The sequence below is a fragment of the Morone saxatilis genome, unplaced genomic scaffold (assembly GCF_004916995.1).
Source record: "Morone saxatilis isolate NCDOM2014 unplaced genomic scaffold, NCSU_SB_2.0 Contig21, whole genome shotgun sequence".
Classification (NCBI taxonomy): Eukaryota; Metazoa; Chordata; class Actinopteri; family Moronidae; genus Morone; species Morone saxatilis.
In genome coordinates, this window is record NW_023339774.1 from 14,171,113 (window position 1) to 14,190,950 (window position 19,838).

The 19,838-nt window shown below is 36.8% G+C and overlaps 1 protein-coding gene across 1 annotated transcript in view; it reads right to left on the minus strand.

Moving 5' to 3' along the window:
- Positions 1-19,838, minus strand: part of brinp1 (bone morphogenetic protein/retinoic acid inducible neural-specific 1) — a 104,613-nt gene that overhangs the window by 62,311 nt on the left and 22,464 nt on the right. The window contains exon 2 of the mRNA XM_035667392.1: positions 17,294-17,561. Coding sequence (XP_035523285.1) covers positions 17,294-17,511 — 218 coding nt within the window. The 5' untranslated portion in view covers positions 17,512-17,561. The remainder of the gene's footprint in view (positions 1-17,293; positions 17,562-19,838) is intronic.

Genomic DNA, 19,838 nt, shown 5'->3' on the forward strand with positions numbered 1-19,838 from the left:
CGGGCAGCATGTTGTCTGCTTCAATTAGAGTTGTACTGTATTGACATCCAGTAAATATTCCCTAAAGCTCTGACAGGGGCAGGAAACGACCATCATACAGCATGTCACCACAGGCACTTTCTTGATTCTGGTGCTAGAGCCCAGATTAAAAAAAAACCTTGAGAGTGCATGACAGACATTCAAAGTGGAAATGTGGCAGCACAGAAGAAAGACAGGCACAGTTCTGTTGAAAGAAAATCTCTAATTAAAAGAGTGGGAAACTGGCTCTGCAGGACCCAAAGACAACATGTTCTTGGACGCCTCATAAATGACATCAGAAAACAATAAAAGCAGGAGTGTCAGTAAATTACAGAACTTGTCATACTTGGCTTCTTGTTTTCCTCTGTCCTCCTCTCATACTGTATCAAAGTCTTAACATTCAGATGCAATACAAATTCAGACGGATATCTTGTTAAGTTACATCCTGACCTTTGTCAGTCAAAAAAAAAAAAATATCTTTAAGAAAAAAAACCTGTGCCATTTTCTCTTCACTTGAGGCACACAAACAACAATTTATGATAAAACAAACCTAATAAAAATGTTACACCTAGCTATAAACATGTTAGTAGTGGTATCAAAACACCCTGACTTTATTTGAAGAAGACAAGATGTTGTCACAAAGGGCAACAGTGTGGCACTCAGCATTTTACAAGGAAGATTTAAAGGATGCACCTGCTTAAGAAAAAAATAATGCAAGAACAAAAACAGGCCAAAATAAATCATGCATGTTTTTTGTTTTTCTTTTTAAGATGAAGTACTTTGTGCTTGTCTGCTTGAGTGACTGCAGACACTTAGCAGTGTAGTGTTTAATAATAAACCAAGACAGTTTTATTAAAGCAGTGTTTGGTGGACATTTGCGTTGGCATTTTCATTCCATTAAAGTGCAATATATTGTACTTTGGCACATAACCTAATATTAAATTTAGTTTTTATAATTTATTCTGTTTCTACTTTTTAATTAATTAATAACTGAACTCTGCTTATTGCATATTGTTTTTTTGTTTTGTTTTTTAATGGATTAACATTTTGGCTTGTAGTTACTGAATAGAAGCATTATTTTAAAAATTGTAACAAAATAAAAAGGAAATAAAATCTGCTTTGGAATTAAATCTCTGATTCAACAATGCCCTACATGAAAATGTTTTTAGTACTACTAAACTCCCAACAGGGTAGGGAGAATATACCCCTCATGTACTGTACATTCTGCTTATAGTGATTGTTTTTGTTGTTTTTGACTGTGTCGGAGAGTCGATGATTCAACTCTGCTGTCATTTTTGAAGCTGTTATTTGTGCTTATGATGTACTGAGTTACATCATACTTTAGTTGTAGTAGCAGTACTGTCCATCACATTAAAATGTTAGTTGGTACAATGGAAAATAACCTTACAATTATTGTCTCTGTCGTTTTTCAATAATATTAGCAGTAGCAACTGTTAACTGACATTTTCAAAGAGCAAGAAAGGATTTCAGCATCTGTTTTGCATTGTTCCAACAATGTTAATTATTGTGGAAAAAAACAAATCTAAAAGTGTAATATTTGTGGTACAACAAATACCCTAAAAGGGCCTTTCGTTATTTTTATCTTCAAGGTTTTAATTTATAGATAAAGATTCAATATTCATCATGCTGAAAGTGTCATTGTATACAAGGATGCAATATTTATCCCTTTGAAGTCACAACAAATGTTTAATTTAGAGTTACATTATTTTGGAAACCCAGTTGTTCAATTGCTTCTGCTAGTGTCAACTGAAAGCCTCTGCTTCCATGGGGCTAACCATACTTGGCAGTTCCTTCAACTTCCTTCACATTCACTCTGTAGTCATCCAGTTCTGCATAGGACCTTTCACACGGTACATGTTTCATATCTGATGAGCCAGTCGGTTCTGCTATTCTTACCTAAATTCCGATAATACATGTTTGAATTTAAAAATAATTGTATCAGAGAAGGACTCATGGTGCACAGTGGATGGATGGCTGCCATTGACTGCACTGTATAAACTTGGCTTTGCATCAGTCTGAAACCTAGTGCCATAAGGCTAACTGCAAAGTTCGAGGAATCAGCAGTAGAATCACAGACAGGATACTTTAGGTTCTAAAGAGATAATAAATGGTACATAGAAACCGTTTTGTTGCAGAAATGACGACGCTTTATCTAAATTAAAGCTATTAATTAATATTATTAATTAATATTTTTCAAATTTAACTGAAGAATTTGTGTTTTTCCTTCATGATTCCAGTTGTCTCCATGGTGCCTATGAAATGCAAAACATGTGTGTTTGGTGCCACTGATGTGGTTATGGAGAAGTGTTTGCTTCTCCTGATGTGAAAAGAAACAGACAGCATCGGTTTTCATGCTTTGATGAAGGATGGACCTTTCATTTTTAGTCATTTGTTCCACTACTTGTTTGTTAGGGATGACTTGAATACTTCAATTGCTAATCAAAAAGAATACAACAACATAATTCTGAACTATCTACTTTAATCAAATGTATTGTCAAACAACAAAATACTCCAGAGGGGAACAGTCCATTTCCAACAACCAATCAAAGGAGTGGAAACATCAACTGCTGTCTATCATATCCTTGCCCTTTAAGTCTATATTAGCTCCAGCTGAACAAAAGTTTGTTCTCATTGCAGCTCCATGCCAAGCCATTTACCAGTTCCACTTTTTCTGTATTTAAAGTAAATATTTTAACATAATATTGTGCTACAGAAGGAGTGCTTATGCCAATGGCTCTGATTAGCATAAATATGATGATCCATCAAAACAACCATTAAAAAAGAACAACAACGGAAAGCAGTGAGCTCTCTATCTGCTTTCAGCTAAAGCAGTGTTTCTCTGCTTTCAGTGAAAACAGAGTATGACATGGGCGGGTCTGTTATCATTTTTGATTTTTGCAAAACTGATAATCAATGCGTCCACAGCAAGAGACGAAGAAGTCTAAACTAAAGATTTGTGCAACTTTTTTAGAAATGACAAGGGCCTGGTAATATAGTATGAGCCTAATGTCTGTGGGTGGGGATGAGGGGAATCATCTTCACAATGATGATCTCATTTGTCTATGGCCATAATACCATCTTATTAAAATTAATTAGCAAAGATCCCACACATTGGGGTTTTGCATTATAGCATCCTTCCATTCATTATTTACAAAAGACCATTAAACATTCCGTAGACATTATTGACTAAATCTTTGCCACACTGTTCTTTATAAAGCCATGCTCAACTGACTGGTGCACCATGAGGGCCTCAACAGAAAACACTGGCAAGCTGTGAGGACTGGGGGAGACTTTGATCCAATAATGTTAATTCCCCTATGAATGACTTTGTGAAGCGATTTTGTCTTCCCACACAGTATTGACTTATTCCCTTTCATTCTGCACATGGTGTTCCCACACAGAAACAGTGCTGCATGATCTCATCTACTTGCATATGATACATTTTCAGGGATGTAGGATAAATGTTATTACATCTAGACCACCATGTGGCCCAGCAGGGTTTATGAATGCCCATATGTATCTGATGTATTAAAGTAGTTGGTTTTATTCCACTAATAATCCATTCCTGTTCACATTTAATAATTTTTTCTTGGATAACTGGTTTCTGTGTATATTGCTTTCGGGGGCGTTTTTATTTTGTTAATTGTATTTTTGTTGTGTGACCTTTGACACTTCGGGGCTGCCACTTCCTGTGAGTTTGTGTTAACCTCCACAGTTGGATGCAGGCGCTGTTGAAGGTGTGTTTGTAGAAACCTGGTAGTGTGAAGTTGCTGTACTGATATTATTGTGTTATATGCGGCCCCCCAAAAAATAAACTCGCCTCTGGCTGGCAAGGCAGCAGTTGTCTCCATGTCATTCCTTCACAAACACCCAATACAAAAGAAATCATAGAGAATGAGTGTCAGGCCAGACCGGCTATACATGTATGTCACATTTCAGAGGCTGCTTCCTTTGAAGAACTACTACTCAATCAAGGCTACCAAAAAGAGGGCTCTGTGATTTAAATCTTGCAGTAGGTTTTTGTCCAGTTCATGATTTACCAGATTTACCAGTGATACAGTATGAACACTTAAGGGCAAACACCTGGTAAATAAAACTTAATTCAGACTTTCCTCCTCGAGGATAGACAGCACAATTACCAAATGGCATACTATTGATCATGGCACAGTACTGCAATGACTGCAAGGGATACATTACTTGTATCTTGTACATGTGGGCATGGGTGAGCATTGTTGATACACCGATCAGCCATAGCATTATGACCACTGAGAGGTGAAGTGAACACTGACCATCTCGTCATCATGGTGCCTGTCAGTGGGTGGGATATATTAGGCAGCAAGTGAACATTTTGGGCTTAAGTTTATGTGTTAGAAGCAGGAAAAATGGGCCAAATTGTGATGGCTACACGACTGGGTCAGAGCATCTCCAAAACTGCAGCTCTTTTGGGGTGTTCCCAGTCTGCAGTGGTCAGTATCTATCAAAAGTGGTTCAAGAAAGATAAAGTGGTGAACCAGAGAGGCTTGTGATGTATATGGGGAGCAAAGGCTGGCCTATGTGGTCCAATCCAACAGACAAACTACTGGAGCTCAAATTGCTGTAAAATTTCAAGCTGGTTCTGATAGAAAGGTGTCAGAACACACAGTGCCTAGCAGTTTGTTGCACATGGGGCTGCATAACATTATGACCACCAGGGTGCCCAGGTGGTGTGAACCTGTGTCTATGTCATACATACTTGTTGCCACTTTTGCATACATTTTTCTGTCACCATTTTTCATCGAATTATCAAGGTACCAAACCAGCTATACTGGAAAATGGCATCACTGTACTTAAGTGCAATGCTGTGATTCAAACTGGTGGAAATAGGACATTTCTGAACAAATAAGAGATGTTGACACGATGACACTGATTAGGGGTCTGACACTAGGCTAGCATTTTCTTCCACAGCACATTTTAGGTCACAGGACATTGCTCAGTCAGAGTATTGCTCCAAGCCAAGGTAAAAAAGGAAGCAATACCATATATGGAAAGAAATTCATGTTCGCAAAGTGTGACTGTGTGGCAATCAAAGTGCCTCACAGGTTGTATCTCTGTGATCAGGCTAAGCTAGAGAACCCTGAACTATTTCAAAAACAATCAAGCCACCGGAATATTCTCATCATCTCTACAGTGCATTTACATACTGCAGATTTGCATTTTCATGTTCCTTAGGGGGCAGTAACAGATATTTCTTTGAGGATGGCCCCGATAATCTGAGACCTTATAACCCTTGTTCTTGTGCTGCCACGGCATTATGCAGCAGCTTGACAAAATGGAAGGGAAAAAAAGCCCAGGTCTTTCATGGTAATAAGGAGGCAAAGCCCGGTAATAAATCAAACAGACAGAGATACAATTGAAATCCTGTATGAATTTCAACCACCAAGAACCATTCAAAATATTATAGAATGAAACTTAATCCTATGCTCCAGTGCACAGTGAAGGGCTATGCGGAAAGAGGTGGGATATTATTTTGGTGGGCCTGAACCCTTGTGTTTGTGCTTGTGCTTGTGCTTGTTTTATTTATTTTCACTATAATACTGGCATGGGCCAGATTTCTTAACACAGCAGTGTAAATAGTGCAGGAAATCGGAGGGGCTATTTTGAAATTCTGTTATAGTGCTGCTAAAACAACAACAACATACCATCAGCAGAGAGGCTATGTAAAAATACCCAAGTGACTGTTCCAAGCTAATGGGTTTAGATAAAATTAGGTGCATGTTAACAGTAAATTGCTTTACTCACTGTCAATGTTCCTGCATGTTTGTCAAGTTAATGATAATACTGTACACACTGTCTAACAGATATGTTGGCATATTTTTATAGAAACATTCAGTCAGGCAACTGACATTCTAAGTGTCATTATATGCACTTTCTGATCTATTAAATAATTAGTTTTTATACAACATCTTATACGTGATAGTTTTATGGTTCTAAAGTATAGAAATGTAAGCTATTTGATGGACTGGAGAGATGCCTATAATATGGTTGCTAATCCTGCCAAAATGATAACCCAAACTGTCAAGGAATATAGCAAAAATAGTGTTTTCTTCCCTTAATCATTGTTTCACAAATTGCAATATCTCTCCAAGTTGTGACGTCATGCAACATGCCTGATGCCTGCAGAGTCCATCTGTGTAAAATTGTGGCATTAGGCTGGTAATGACCATAATGTTGTCAGTGCAGTGGTAGGGAAAGACAGAGAGATAATCAGCTGTGTAGAAAAGGTTACTGTGATGTACAAAGAGTAACACGTGGAAGTAGATAGACTGTCTTAAATCGTACTGTGTGAGGGCTTAGCTTGGGTAGATTTATTTTTTACCAACTTTGCTGGCAAAAGCTATTTTTTTATAGTGAAAAGTTGTCTTGGTTTATTCGTTAAAGATACTTGTGGGTCTCAACTGGGGTACAAAAAGGTGAAGAGAATGAAATAGAGATGCCTGCTCAAATTCAGAAATGTATCTTTGAATGAATTATCTGTCCAGTAACTACACTGTTCCTGGTATAAAGCTTTTCTGAAAGACTTTTGGCTGGATCATCATTTTATTTAATTTTGTGTCTGCAGAAAATGGACTGACCCCAGAACAAATCCTCAGCAGGCAAGTGAAGGCAAAGGGGAAATAAACAACATGAATCTAATTTACTTACTACCATAATGACACAGTTAATGCAATAAAGTATGCTCAGTGGTAACATAGCACAAACTTATAACTGAGTTATTCTCAAAGTTGCTGCATGTTGGGAATTCATATTGAAACAAAAGTGTTTAGAAAAAAAGAACTAGTGTGCTTATGCATTGTACAAATACATGATTCTAATAACTCCATATTAACATGTAAGCATCTTAGTTATTAACCATTAATTGGAGCATATCAGCAAATCGAATGTGATTGCCTAAATGGAATATGATTGCTGGCATAATCGCTTTGTTAGTGCACTCTGTAATTGTGATGAGGCAATGAAACGAAAATGGATCTAATCAAAAACAATCTCTTAATTCACTTTAATCTCAAGAATTTGATGGGACATGGTGCCGGAAGCGAGTGCATGGGTGAGTGACAAGAGCATGTGTTTGAATCTAATTAACTGTGTAAATGTGAGAAGTTATGCTGATGAACTATTCTGACTGTGTGGGCAAGGATCGCACAGAAATCATTATGAGCCTTCACAACAAATAATAGGATGAGACTGACTTGCATTCAAGTGAAATCCAGAATCATATAGAATCTCAAAATATGTTGTTGTCTTTTTTTTTACAAAGGAAGAACACACAGCTAATTGAGCACCTTGAAAATATTGCTTATATTGCATTTACAAAAGCCAGCGCAGAGCAGAGGATTATTTCATGTTTTCCCAGATTCTTCCATCTCACATGTAAAGTCTTCCTGTATACTGTATATTGCTTACACTTGATGAAACACTTCATCACATTGTGTCCTGTAATGAAATCAGCAATGCTCTCCCTATGTGCATATAACAAAAAACAAGGTCAATGTATTCATGCAGTAAAAAGAAACGATTTCTATTGTCAGTGCCCTGATGCAGCTTATTGTATCCCATCCATTTGCTGCTGAACTCATTTTACCCTGTAATAACTGTCAGTCATACCCCAAATAAAATGGCATTATGTTGATGATTTCTATGTACTATTTGCTGTTTGTGTAATGAGTAAAATAAAAAACAGCTCCTTTAATAATAACCCTTTCATCTTTTTATCTAGTGGAAACAGCTTTTTACAATTTACTTCACTCTCTTTAATTTAAGGACATCCAAAATACGTATGCAGTGTCATGCTACTGATACTAAATATGTTACATATTGTCTGGTCATCAGATTAATGGACAATAATTTGTTCTGTCAACTTGTTGAGAATTGCACCCCAAACTGTGACGAGTGCTGAGGGAAAATAAGATGTTTGAGGATAGATTTCAGCACCTTGGACAACGATAGTTCCCTCACAAAAAGAAACCTTTGGATGCAGGTCAAATTCAGAACCGCCAATGGAAGTGTTATTCATGGGAAAATTCTTTGCAAGCTCTTTGGAAAGCACTTCTCAAAGAAGGATGCCACTTTCCAGTTTGAAATGTGCTGTATACTTTATGTCACACATTCAGTGCAGAGCAATACTCTTTGATTAGGAGAACAAGGTTTTGATAGCTCGTTTTGCCAAGATAACAAAATGAAACACTGTTTTCCTTTGATTAAATGACAGTTCGTTATACTGATAATGTGACAAAGAATTAAGAAAAATCTTCTGTAGTGTCCTCTCTGGTCTTCAATAGATGTCAGTCATTTCTAAGTACAGAATTTGTTCTTGTTCTTTAGCTGTTAGATATCATGTCAGAAATGGTATAGTGGACACAAGCATGAACAAGTCAGAAGTAATCTATAATATAATTGCTGCTTCACTGCTTTAAGTCTGAAAATGAGAAACATGTCATTACTTGTTAAACCCACTAATCAGGCCTTTGCTGTGTGAGCCCCTAGAGATCAGAACAACCTTCCTGAGGATATCAGGCTGGCTAACTATGTGCCCTCTTTCTGAAACTCTCCCTATACTGTGTGCATTTTACTGAATGAAAGTACAAGAGACATTGTTTTTTTCTACCTTTCTGCTTTCTGTAACATGTAAACCAATATGTTTGTATCAAGCATTCTACATTCAAGTTTATGTCTTTAAATGTTCCACTGGGTCAGCTTGATTTTAAGATTATTTAACACAGGTTGGTCGATTTTTATTTCCATCCTGCTGGCACCTCTAATGTTCTCTTCCATGAATGTAAATAGGGGAGAACATTAAAATACCTTTCAATATAATACACTGACTATAACCTCAAAAATTAGTGACACGCTGAACATTATCATCAGCTTCAGAAAGATTGGATTTGCTGAACAATTGCTGTTTTGGTCCAGGTATTCCCTCTAAACCCATAAATCAGTGCATATTTGTTGTTTTGTGCTTCTAATGTTCAACATCCATATTTTCAGTATGTCTTTGTCAATGTGCTTCCAGCCTGCCAGCTCCAAACATTTGAATTGTTGGTACCACTAAAAATCTAATTTTCACAGCACATTTTTGAAATGGTATATGCCTGTAGCTAATATTTTTATGTGATAACCAATGCTGAGGGGCAGCTTTGTTGCTGTAATCAGCTCATGACGTTAACCAACTACCAGAATAAATGTACCTTGTAAAGCTGGTGCCTATTTAGGCAAATTTTAAGGACATTTACTAATGCTTTGCTATAAAATGCTAAATAGTATTTTAAAGGGTACATTCCTGGATTACATTCAAGCCCAATCTCACGATTGTCTGTATGACAAAAATAGTCACTTTATGTCCTACACTAATTTAATCGGTGTCTTTTATTATTTCCTGAGAATGTCAGCTGAAAAAATATAGATCCATTTACATGGAAAGTCAAAAATGACCTGTATGTGTCATCTGCATTGTTTGAAAATTAGATTGCGTATTCCTTTCAAACCCTATTAATTTCAAGTAGATTTGGCACAACAAATAATATATATTGCACAAGGGTAATACAACAAAATGCAATGGTGAAGCCATGTGATAATTCTATTTTTTATTTATTTCATAATAAGCAGACAATTGCATTTTCCTCCAATGATTTACTAGATCTTCAAAGTTATAAACCTTTACATATTCAGCTTTTTAATTTTTTTTTTCATTTACATTATGTAATACCTTTCTATATGATAGTTTTCATTGATAGTGACTGAGTCCGTCATTCCCTCCCTGGAAAGATTATAAATTTAAATTATTTGTGTTTTTTTTTATAATTGTGTAATTATCCTTTATTGGTATTTCTCCACTTGCAAAAATTAAGCATAGCTTTAGTTTAGGTAGAGTACTGAAGTCAGGCTTGTATTGGCTGATCGCCATCAACTGTTTGCATTACGCTTCAATTATTGGCTTATTGACAGCTGAGTAACATCTAATCATATTCATGCGGGTGTAAAGTGCAGACATTATAACCTGAAACTATCACTTAGTTTGCTCAATGTACTCTTAAGTTCATGTCAACACCAATTTCTGCTGCGGTTCTCCCCACCACCCCAACCTCTTCCTTACATGGTATTTGTATTGTTGACTTAACTAAGCCTTAACGCTCATGTATGTGTTTATTAAAGAGGATTAGTGCTCTCAGCAGAATCCCATGTGCTCCATCAAACAGCACAACCTTTTTCATCAACCATTTGCTATAAATGGTCAGTGCCTTGATGTGTCTCTGACTGAAACAAAATACTTTGTAATTGCCAACATGTTATTGTTACTATTATTTATTTATTTATTTATTTATTTATTTATGTTTTGCCACATATTTTGGACCGTACCTGGTTTTCTTGTTTGTATACTTCATGCTTGACTGACATCTCTCTGACCCTTATTTGTTATTTGTGTTGTACCTTGTTGTTAGGGCAACACAACTAAAAGCTCTGATTCTGTTGAATGTATGGAGTTTGGGGACCTCAGACCTCAGCTCTGCCTGACCTTAACCTAAAACAAGGTTTGATCAGCCAAAATAAAAAGAGCTGGGTGGACTGAACATCTTTAAAATGTAAAATACGAACTAAAGGAAAATAGAATTCACGTTTTTCTGTTGTTTTTTTTTATGCGGGGCTCACTTTAGAGGAATTTTTAATATGATTTAGCAGCTTGGATCACCACATCACAGAAATGGTATGAGACACGGCTGCTTCAGCATCTTCTCTTCAGAGCTTGCTGCTCTTGTGGTGATGTTGTATTGCCAATCTCATGGGAGAGTGGCACAGGCGTCCCACGCATTGAATTAGTCAGTACTTAACCCTGACAGTTTCTTCTAGCCTCCTGTTTCTCCTCTAATTACCATCCCTTCCTTGCCAGTAATTAAGTCGTCCCACAGCGGGGGCTTTTTACCACTATGTAGGAGAAGGGAAGTGGCATGGACTCCCTCCCAAGATTAGCCCCTGTTGATTCTCACAAACTTATACAGCTGAAAAATGCAGATCAACACCCAGGATCAGCACTTGATTGTAATTGCAGCGTAGCCCCAGGTTTTGTGTTTTTGTATCTGTGTCTGTTTCCGATTCAGAGAGAATATACATTTTGAACCAATGCGAGGCAAGTTTGTTATTTTGCGCAAATGCTGTATACATTAATAAAGTTTGATTTGATCTTGCTGTGTACAAGTCATCATATCATGATGATATTTTGTTTGCCCAACAGAAAACAATACTCCTACACTTTTGGTCTTTTATTTATAAAAAAAAAAATGTTTTTAAAAGAAAAGAAAATTACTGAATTGGTGCACAACAGTGACAAGCTGTGCTAGAATGTCAGCTTGCCTGATTGGCCGAGGCGAGTGCTTGAAGTGTTGGAAGTGGTTATGCTTCAGTCAGCAAATGGGAATTTACATCGGCTGCCAGAGCGTGAGGTGACAGCCAACATCCGCTATGGTAACAGCATGTTCATGAGTCATCTAGTCCAAATTTTTTACAATCACACGGTAACAGTATCACTTATCAAATGCGCAAAATATATGCATTTTACAGCAAATGTATTGTCTCTGGCTGTAATTACATAGATTTTTCTGAAGAATGCAGAACGCAAGTGTACATGTGCTGCATTCAACAACTGGAAGACCTAACATCCTGGAATCCAAAAAGCATCATATACATGAGAAAGAAACTGTTTATAGTTAACACTTATATTTTGTCCTATTGTGATTGTAATTGTTATTAATTTAGTTGTATTGTTGTAATTGTCACTGCTATTATCCCACATTTGATCCACCACATTCATCCTCAAGATATTTTCTGTTACCTTCTCACAGCTGGAAAAAAGAAAAACAAATGTATAAAAATTATGTTGTTTCACACGCTGACTATTGGTAGACACAGCCATGGATGAATAAAAATAGTCCAATACTATGCCATTTTCCAGAATCCTTCTCTAAGTCCTGAATGTTATTAAAAGCATTTTGACGGATAATAAATGTGACTTTCTAAGCACAGCTATGGTGAGATGCAGAGAAAGCCTCAATAATAGATGGCTTTTGTTGTTTTTTGTTTGTGAGAGAGGGGTGCACTTGGGTACATGGTATTTGTGAGTCATCCGAGCCACTCCAATGCCTCCGTTAGGCAGCTCTTCTCACCTTGACTATGACCTCACTGCCAGCGTACCTGTCTGCTCCCCCATTTCTTGTTTTGATACTGAACTCACCGGACCCCCTTCCAAGTCTCTAGTACTTTTAAACATCTTTTTTTGTTTTTTTTTTACTTTTTTTTATCACACACTTTTAGCACCTTCCTGTCTCACTGCTTAATGGCATCTCAGACCCCTCAATGTCTCTGTCTTCTTCTTAGAGTCTGTTTCATCCCTGCTGACTTCCTGACTGCCTTTCTCCTTCTTTTCCTTTGGCTACAGCCTGCTGAATTAAACATTGCTGCAGCCTCTCTCAGCAAATCTGCCGAGTACATCAAATCCGCCTTCCCTCGCTCTATCCAATTACAGATGGCTCATCCAAACTAATTCAAGACCTGAGTCGGACAAATGTTACACCTTGTTTCTGTTTAAAACAAATCGGGCCCAGATCAGCACTGACAGAAACATCCACACTGAACACATGAGGAAGCTCAGTGAGTTTTTGTCATTACTCGTTTTTCGTTAAAGTCCAATCGATGCTAAGCTTGTTACACAAAAAAATTAGGATTAAGAATCTGGAATGAAAGGTAAAGTGAGTCTCAAGATGCAGGACTATCTGTTTGATTAACAGTTTAAATTAGAGACTGAATAAAAGATGTTGTTTGCACATGCAAATTAGTGCACCAGATTATTCATTCAAGGTTTAGTGCTGATCAAGTGTCTGTGGACTTATTATAGTTAGGAATAATTAAGATCATGAAGGAAATGTTTAGAGATATGCATAATGTGCTTGCATTAAATATAACCATGTCAAGTCCGTCAAACCTTGCTTTAAACACTGGTTTGATGGAGCTAGCTGGATGACAAAAGTAAGTTTCCATGTTATATATAAATTATGCCAGTGATAATAGATTCAATGGAACAGATGTATTTTGGTATTAAAGTTGGAAAAGCTGCTTATTTCAAACCTCAAAAAACACTTTTACATTAATGGGATATGTCCTTACGGTGGAAACCAACTGAAAGTGAAGACACTGTGTAATATCTCATCTGCCACTTCTTCCTTGTCACTGTGGGCATGTCAACACATGCAGCTAGCTAGCTAGTAGCTTGCTTGTTAGCAAATATTGTGTAAATAAGCAACCTACCACTTTCTCTAGCTATTCACGTGACAAGCAACACTTCATTTCTGTTTTGGATGGCAAACATAGTGTCACTGCAACATTTTTAGATTTTGACCTTTCCTATTTTCTTATCAGTCGTACGCCACCTGCTATCCAACAATGATTTGAAAGAAGTTTGTACAAATTAAACTAAGGAGATATAACATGTTATTTAGTAAGTCCCTGTGTGTCCCTGTTTTCAGTCTTTATGCTAAGCTAAGCTAACCTGCCATTGGCAGTAGCTTTATTTTTCCTGTACAGACATGTGAGCGGTATCCGTTTTCTATTCTAACTCTTACACAGTAAAACTTGGGTTAGGGTTAGGGTTCTTTTTTAACTGTTGAAACAGAATAGCAGTGTCTAAAATGAAATTAGACTCCTAAATTCAAATTCAGATAATTTGCAATTATCTTAAATAATGTAGTAAATCACACAATGACTCAATTTTCCTTTTTGTGTCTTCTACTTAGTTTATACATTACGACATCATACTCACAGAGCATACATATTTTAACTGAATGTATCAGTACTTTGCAAGAATAACATCAATCCAAGAACAGTTATTTTGTTTACTTCAAAAGTCTCTTTTGGTTATTACATTTGTTTTAATTGCATTTCCAAGTGTTATTTTACAACAGGTCATTGAAGGCTTTTGTTCAAAACCTTTGATGAATTTTGAGGTCTTGATCCATTGACAAGAGTAGCTCTATCAACCCTGTCTATTCATTCACTTCAGCATGGCTTTTCAAAGTGTGATCAATCAGAGCTATTCATTTTCATAAATATTTTTATTCTAAATAACAACCCCTAGCTCACTTCTTTGATTACAGTGCAATGCTGATTTGAGGCCTTTAAAATGCATTAATGGATACCAGATTTGCATTTATATTGGTTTTTCACTCAGGCACACAGGAACCTGAGATAGAGCTCTGCGAACAAAGACCAAAGAGAGAACACGAATCATCTGAAACACATTCAACCCCATAATAGAGTACAAGCAACAGAACCAGAGATGCTAGTGTGAGCAAAACATGCAGGCCATCGAATTTCACCAGTAACTGAAGCACACACTGATACACATTATTCAGCTACAGGTCGGATACAAGAGCAGTATTCAGCCAGCAGTGAAAGTTGGCTTTCTTGTGACTGATGAATACCATACAGGAAATGTACACTTATGCATATGATAACAGGAAGGAAAAAAAAGGGTTCCAATGTGAAGATTGCAATCAGAATGGACACAGTGGTGATACTTACTACAAAACACACTCCAATACTTTTCTTTAGTCTAAAGGGAGAGGATAATTGGTGCCTTGTGGTGTGTCTTTCCCCTTCAAGCGACTGTGACCTTTTCATAGCACTAGACAAGAGGCTGGCACGTCCTAAATCTGTGTTTATCCTTCAAATTAGGCGAAGTGCCCATGTTATTAAAGATAGGGCAGATTTGTTTGTTGCTGATCAGGTTGGCATTGTCCACGCAGCATGCCTCCTAGGTAATCTCTCTTGATAAGAGAACCCGAAAGGAATGGATGCTTTGTCTCGCTGCAAATCTGATTCAACCACTTTCCACGACTAAATCGTCGAGGCAGAGAAAGTCCCCAGGGAAATTTACAAAGCGATTCAGTTCTCATTGCTGGTTAGAGTAGAGCGCGGCTGGGCAATCATGTGCCGAGGAGGACCGAGGGTATATATGATTTCATTCCAACCAAACACTACACCAGCTGATGTCACTGATTTCCTCCCACTTTCTGGCTGAAGATGTACTAATCATTGAAATTAACTGGTGGTCCAGGTTGCGATGAAAATCCTTGGAAAACACTGGGACCTCTGGGGGACTGTTTCACACCTTTGCCTCAAACACTGTATATGATTATTTACTAAATACGCATCCCATGCTCAAGAACATCTTTCATTTAGTCCACTAATATAGTCTTACAGTGCACTGCACTGTATTGTACAGTTTTTACTTCACTTTGTTTGACAGTTCTGCAAATGTCTGACGGATGTGAATGTGGTTTGTCGATTGTTGTCATTTAATTTTTTAATGAGAAATCAATTTCACACTCTTAATGCAAGATCTAATTGTCTTGTCATAAGAAAGGGATATCTAGCAGTGATGCTGGAATTTGATGCCACTAATGGTCTGCTAAGAGGGAGAAACAACAAAAGCCACCTGGGCCCAGAAATGTTCCCAGCAGCACCCAACATGCAAACACACGCTCCCAGTTTTAATAAATCACAGACAGCACTCGACGGCTGTACAGTGTCTGTGGGAAGGAGCTTCAGAAGTTCTGCCTCTGAGATTCATGTCTCTGTGCAACATCCCATCTCTGTCAAGTTACACATTATGCAAATACATTGTTTACTGTTCATGTGACAATATCAAGGCAGGAAAGCCAGTGGGGACTGGGGGCTGTGGCAAGTTACCAAGAGAGACATAGGCGAGAGAGAGAGAGAGAACAAACTCTGCAAAAGAACTGTCAAAGGAATGTGGCAAATGACTCTCTTACTCTGTTTCAGTCTATCTATACTTCTGACTGCAGAGGGATGCAAGGAAATCAAAGCACATCATTCTGAGAAAGAGCCATCTACCTCTACCTGTGTAAATGATATATGAGGAGATGAACGCAACTGCAAAGCTTACAAAAATGTAAGGTAAATAATATAAACTATTTAGCAATTGTTGAATTTCCAACTGTATTGTTTAGTCACAAATCTGGATAAAAGTATAAAAGCACTGACGGAAATCCATGATCAGAGGTTTAAAGAGGTATTTGTAATGGTACTAATAGTAGTTTAGGGCTAGCATAAAAATGGAGAACTAATAGTATATGAAGTTGTTATTATGTAAATTCGTATGTGTGAAATTGAAAAGTAGGGGAAGGGATGAATCATATTATTCCCTATTATGATTTAACCCCTGTAGCTTAATGTGACTAAACACATTTTGGGCCTTGGACCCTTTTGTTTTTTTATTAGTGAATAATTTACAAACCTTTTAAAGGTCCACTGTGTAGGATTTAGTGGTATCTAATGGTGTAGTAAAATGGAAACAGCCCCTTCTAGAGCATGTTTTTGGTTGTCCATTCTGGGCTACTGTAAAAACATGGTGGTTCATACATACCTATGAATATTATATTCAATGTCTGCCAGTAGATCATCCAATCCAATTTTTCATTCATTCTTCATTTTTGGGTTTTTGACTAAAATCCATGCCTGCCCTTAATTTGACTATTTTGATTATTTTTTAAATCTGTCTCTTGCAATTTCTTCCAGCTTTATGAAAGCACAATAGCAAATTGCTGGAAAACCTCTTTAATTGTTCAAATGTGTACAAATATCAAACCATTGTAATTTGTTTACCAGTTAGGCTGCACTTCTCATTCAAGTACATTGCATCTTCCAATACTTCTCAATCATTTAACAATAGCAATAACTGCAAACACAGTACCTTTTACTTACAAGCCAACTAATACTGTACCAGAGTACAAATATTTTGGGCTGTAATTCAATAATAACATCCTTCAACTATTGACTTTTTCAGTTTTTTTCTTTCATTTTTTTCTTTTAAGAAGAATGAATGAAAAAAAAGACTTTTTTCTCTAGTCACATTGCATGTGACTAGGGGATTGCATGTGACTAGGGGATTCAAATTGGTCCAAAAAAGACTTAAAACTTATATAATAATAGCAAAGGAGAATGAAAGTGCTACTTATAAGATAAATATAAGAAAAAGATGTGCACAGTGCTGAGAATGGCCGCAAGTAAATATAAAAAATGCACGCTTAATAGGTTAAAAATGTACACAGTGCAGCTTTTTGCAACTAAAATCTCAAAAAAGAAAAACCATTAAAACAGACGCACTCTTAAAAAGCCAGTGTGGCATCGGTACACAGGCTGAAAGTGAACTCACCTATAAATTTTATATCTGGTCGTAAATCCTTGGCGGAATCTTTCCACAAAGGACAGGTAACTCCGAGAGTGGTGGAAAGGTCCACGGTCAGAGATGAGCCAGTCATATTGCTTGGTGACATGTTGTTCAGTGGCCAACGGGTCCTGGCGGGAAGACTGAACTGTTATATGGTCCCATATAAACAGGAAGCAGATGACCTCAATAAACCTCCAGTTCATGCTTTTTTTTAAGCCGCTCTCTGTTCATTCTCGCTCCATTATGTGGAGACCTGATAGGAGAGAAAGAGAAGAGGGAGGGGGGGGGGGGTACAGAAAAAGAGAGCTGTTACATGACAGAGTCTATTTTACAAGAAGATGTCATAGAGTTAGGTTAATTGCGTTGTACTGAACAAATAAGATAGTGCCCTTGTCATTGTCACTTTACAGTGACATGATGTGTATTTATTTTCTTTTTCTCTGGATTGTTCACCCTTCATGCCTCCCTGGAGTTTTTTTGAAAGCCACGCATATTGTGCCTCTCCATACAAGGACTGTTACCCTTTTGCAGACGAGCATGAAGTACATCTTCAGCTGTGTGGCTGTCTTTTTTTTAAGCTAATTGGTGTCATGATAAGTTCTGACAAGGTTAGAAGACTGCTTTATGATATGTTATGACACCCAGCCACTAATGTGGAAGAACACCATCTCCCTTTACCCAGTGGTGTCAATTACGGCTGGAGGAAACTTTCAACTATTGACTTGCGACTTCATGAATTGTTAAAAATATTGTGGTACAAATTGGTGCCTTTTTCATCAAATACAAATAGGAACTCAATTTGGTTCCACTAAAGTTGCAAGGGATGGTTAATACAATTGTATTATTGCCCTTAGAATTACAGTGGCATTATAATACCAAATATGACCCTGTGTTCTATAAATATTTTAGAGACAATGCATTTAAAAAGACTTGGTGCACAGATCAGCAAAGTAGCAGTCGGTGGGAACACATCGTCTAAAAACAGATCTGAGCAAGGCTAGATTTATGGTGTTTCTTTATTTAAAAAATCCATGAGGCAGCAGATAAGATACACCTAACGCTGCCTGGATTGGACAGTTTACAGTAAATGTAACTCAAGCTAAAAATACAATAGTTTGACTAACATTGATATATTATACAGTATAGCATAATATCCCACTTATCTCTAGTTATAATAATCTTAAAGTAAAAAGCCACAACTCCATTACACTGCAAAAAAGCAGAACATTTACCATCATCACATCCTGCTTAATGGAAAAAATTGAAAAACAAATCTTGAAAAGGTTTTATTATTTCAAAAAGAGCATTAAAATGACATATTTCCAGATTGTGCATTGACTGTGAACATTAATATCCACTTGGCAGTGAAATTATGTCTCTTAGTTACTGATAAGGAAACGATTTTCATCAGTAATTGCATTTAAGAACTTTGGCCGTCGGCCGTGGAGCACCCAACAGTGTGCTATCGAGTGCTACTGTATGCAACAATTCTTCCCCCTTTCATGGTTTATTAGACAATAACACATCATAAAAGAGCAGGGAAAATTTAATGGGCCTAATCTTTCTCTGTTAAATAGATGATGAACAACTTGATTGCAAAAGTTAAAGAAATCACAGTGGCATACTTAGAGGCAGATTTTTCTTTGTCACATCACAGTTAAAATGAGTGTGTCAGTTTCTTATGACGCCTTAAATTAATTCTGTATTCTATTATTTAAACACAGCTTCACCTAGTTGCCAAATGACCAGAAATAATCTAGGATAATTTGAATATCTCAACTTGTGTAACTAATTATAATTATACTGGCATATTATATAATAATCAGTTTTTAGACTGATTGTAATTAAATTTCAACTATCAACTAAGAATACTGAATTTCAACTATAACTACACGTTGACAGAAGGAAAACAAGCCCCCATCAACCAGATACTCAGTGGCAATGTCAAAATATGACAGTATACTTAACAGGACGGTTTTAGGCTAATTACATAAGACTAATTTGAGCTTGGCTGTCAAAATGAAACAATACACAATATGAGAGAGGGAAGATGCTGAGCAGGAGATTGATAATAATATGCTTGTGCAAAGATAGGGTTTCAGTGAAAATTGAGCAAATGTGTCTAAAAACGATAATTGTTTATAATGGTTGCTTCATTTGCGGATTTTTTTAAACAGTATGTTATATTACATAACATTTTATTAAAAAAAAAAAAAACAATTGTATGGTGTTTTTTTGTGTTTTTTGCATGACCAGACAAATGTAATGGGAAAATATTATTTTGGTTTTTGTTGTCTGGTGTTTGAAGACTAACTATTACACATGATCACACAATTTTGTGCTGACAGACTTGTCAATGTGGTAAGGAAAGATGACTAAATCCTTTCATATACAATACAATAAATACAACTCTCTCAGACACACAACTTACCTTACCTTTGCATGCCCTTATTATTTTTTGTATATTAATCACATAACCCCAAACTCTGAATTGCTCCACTACCATGAAAATCAGTTTTGCAGTTGACCC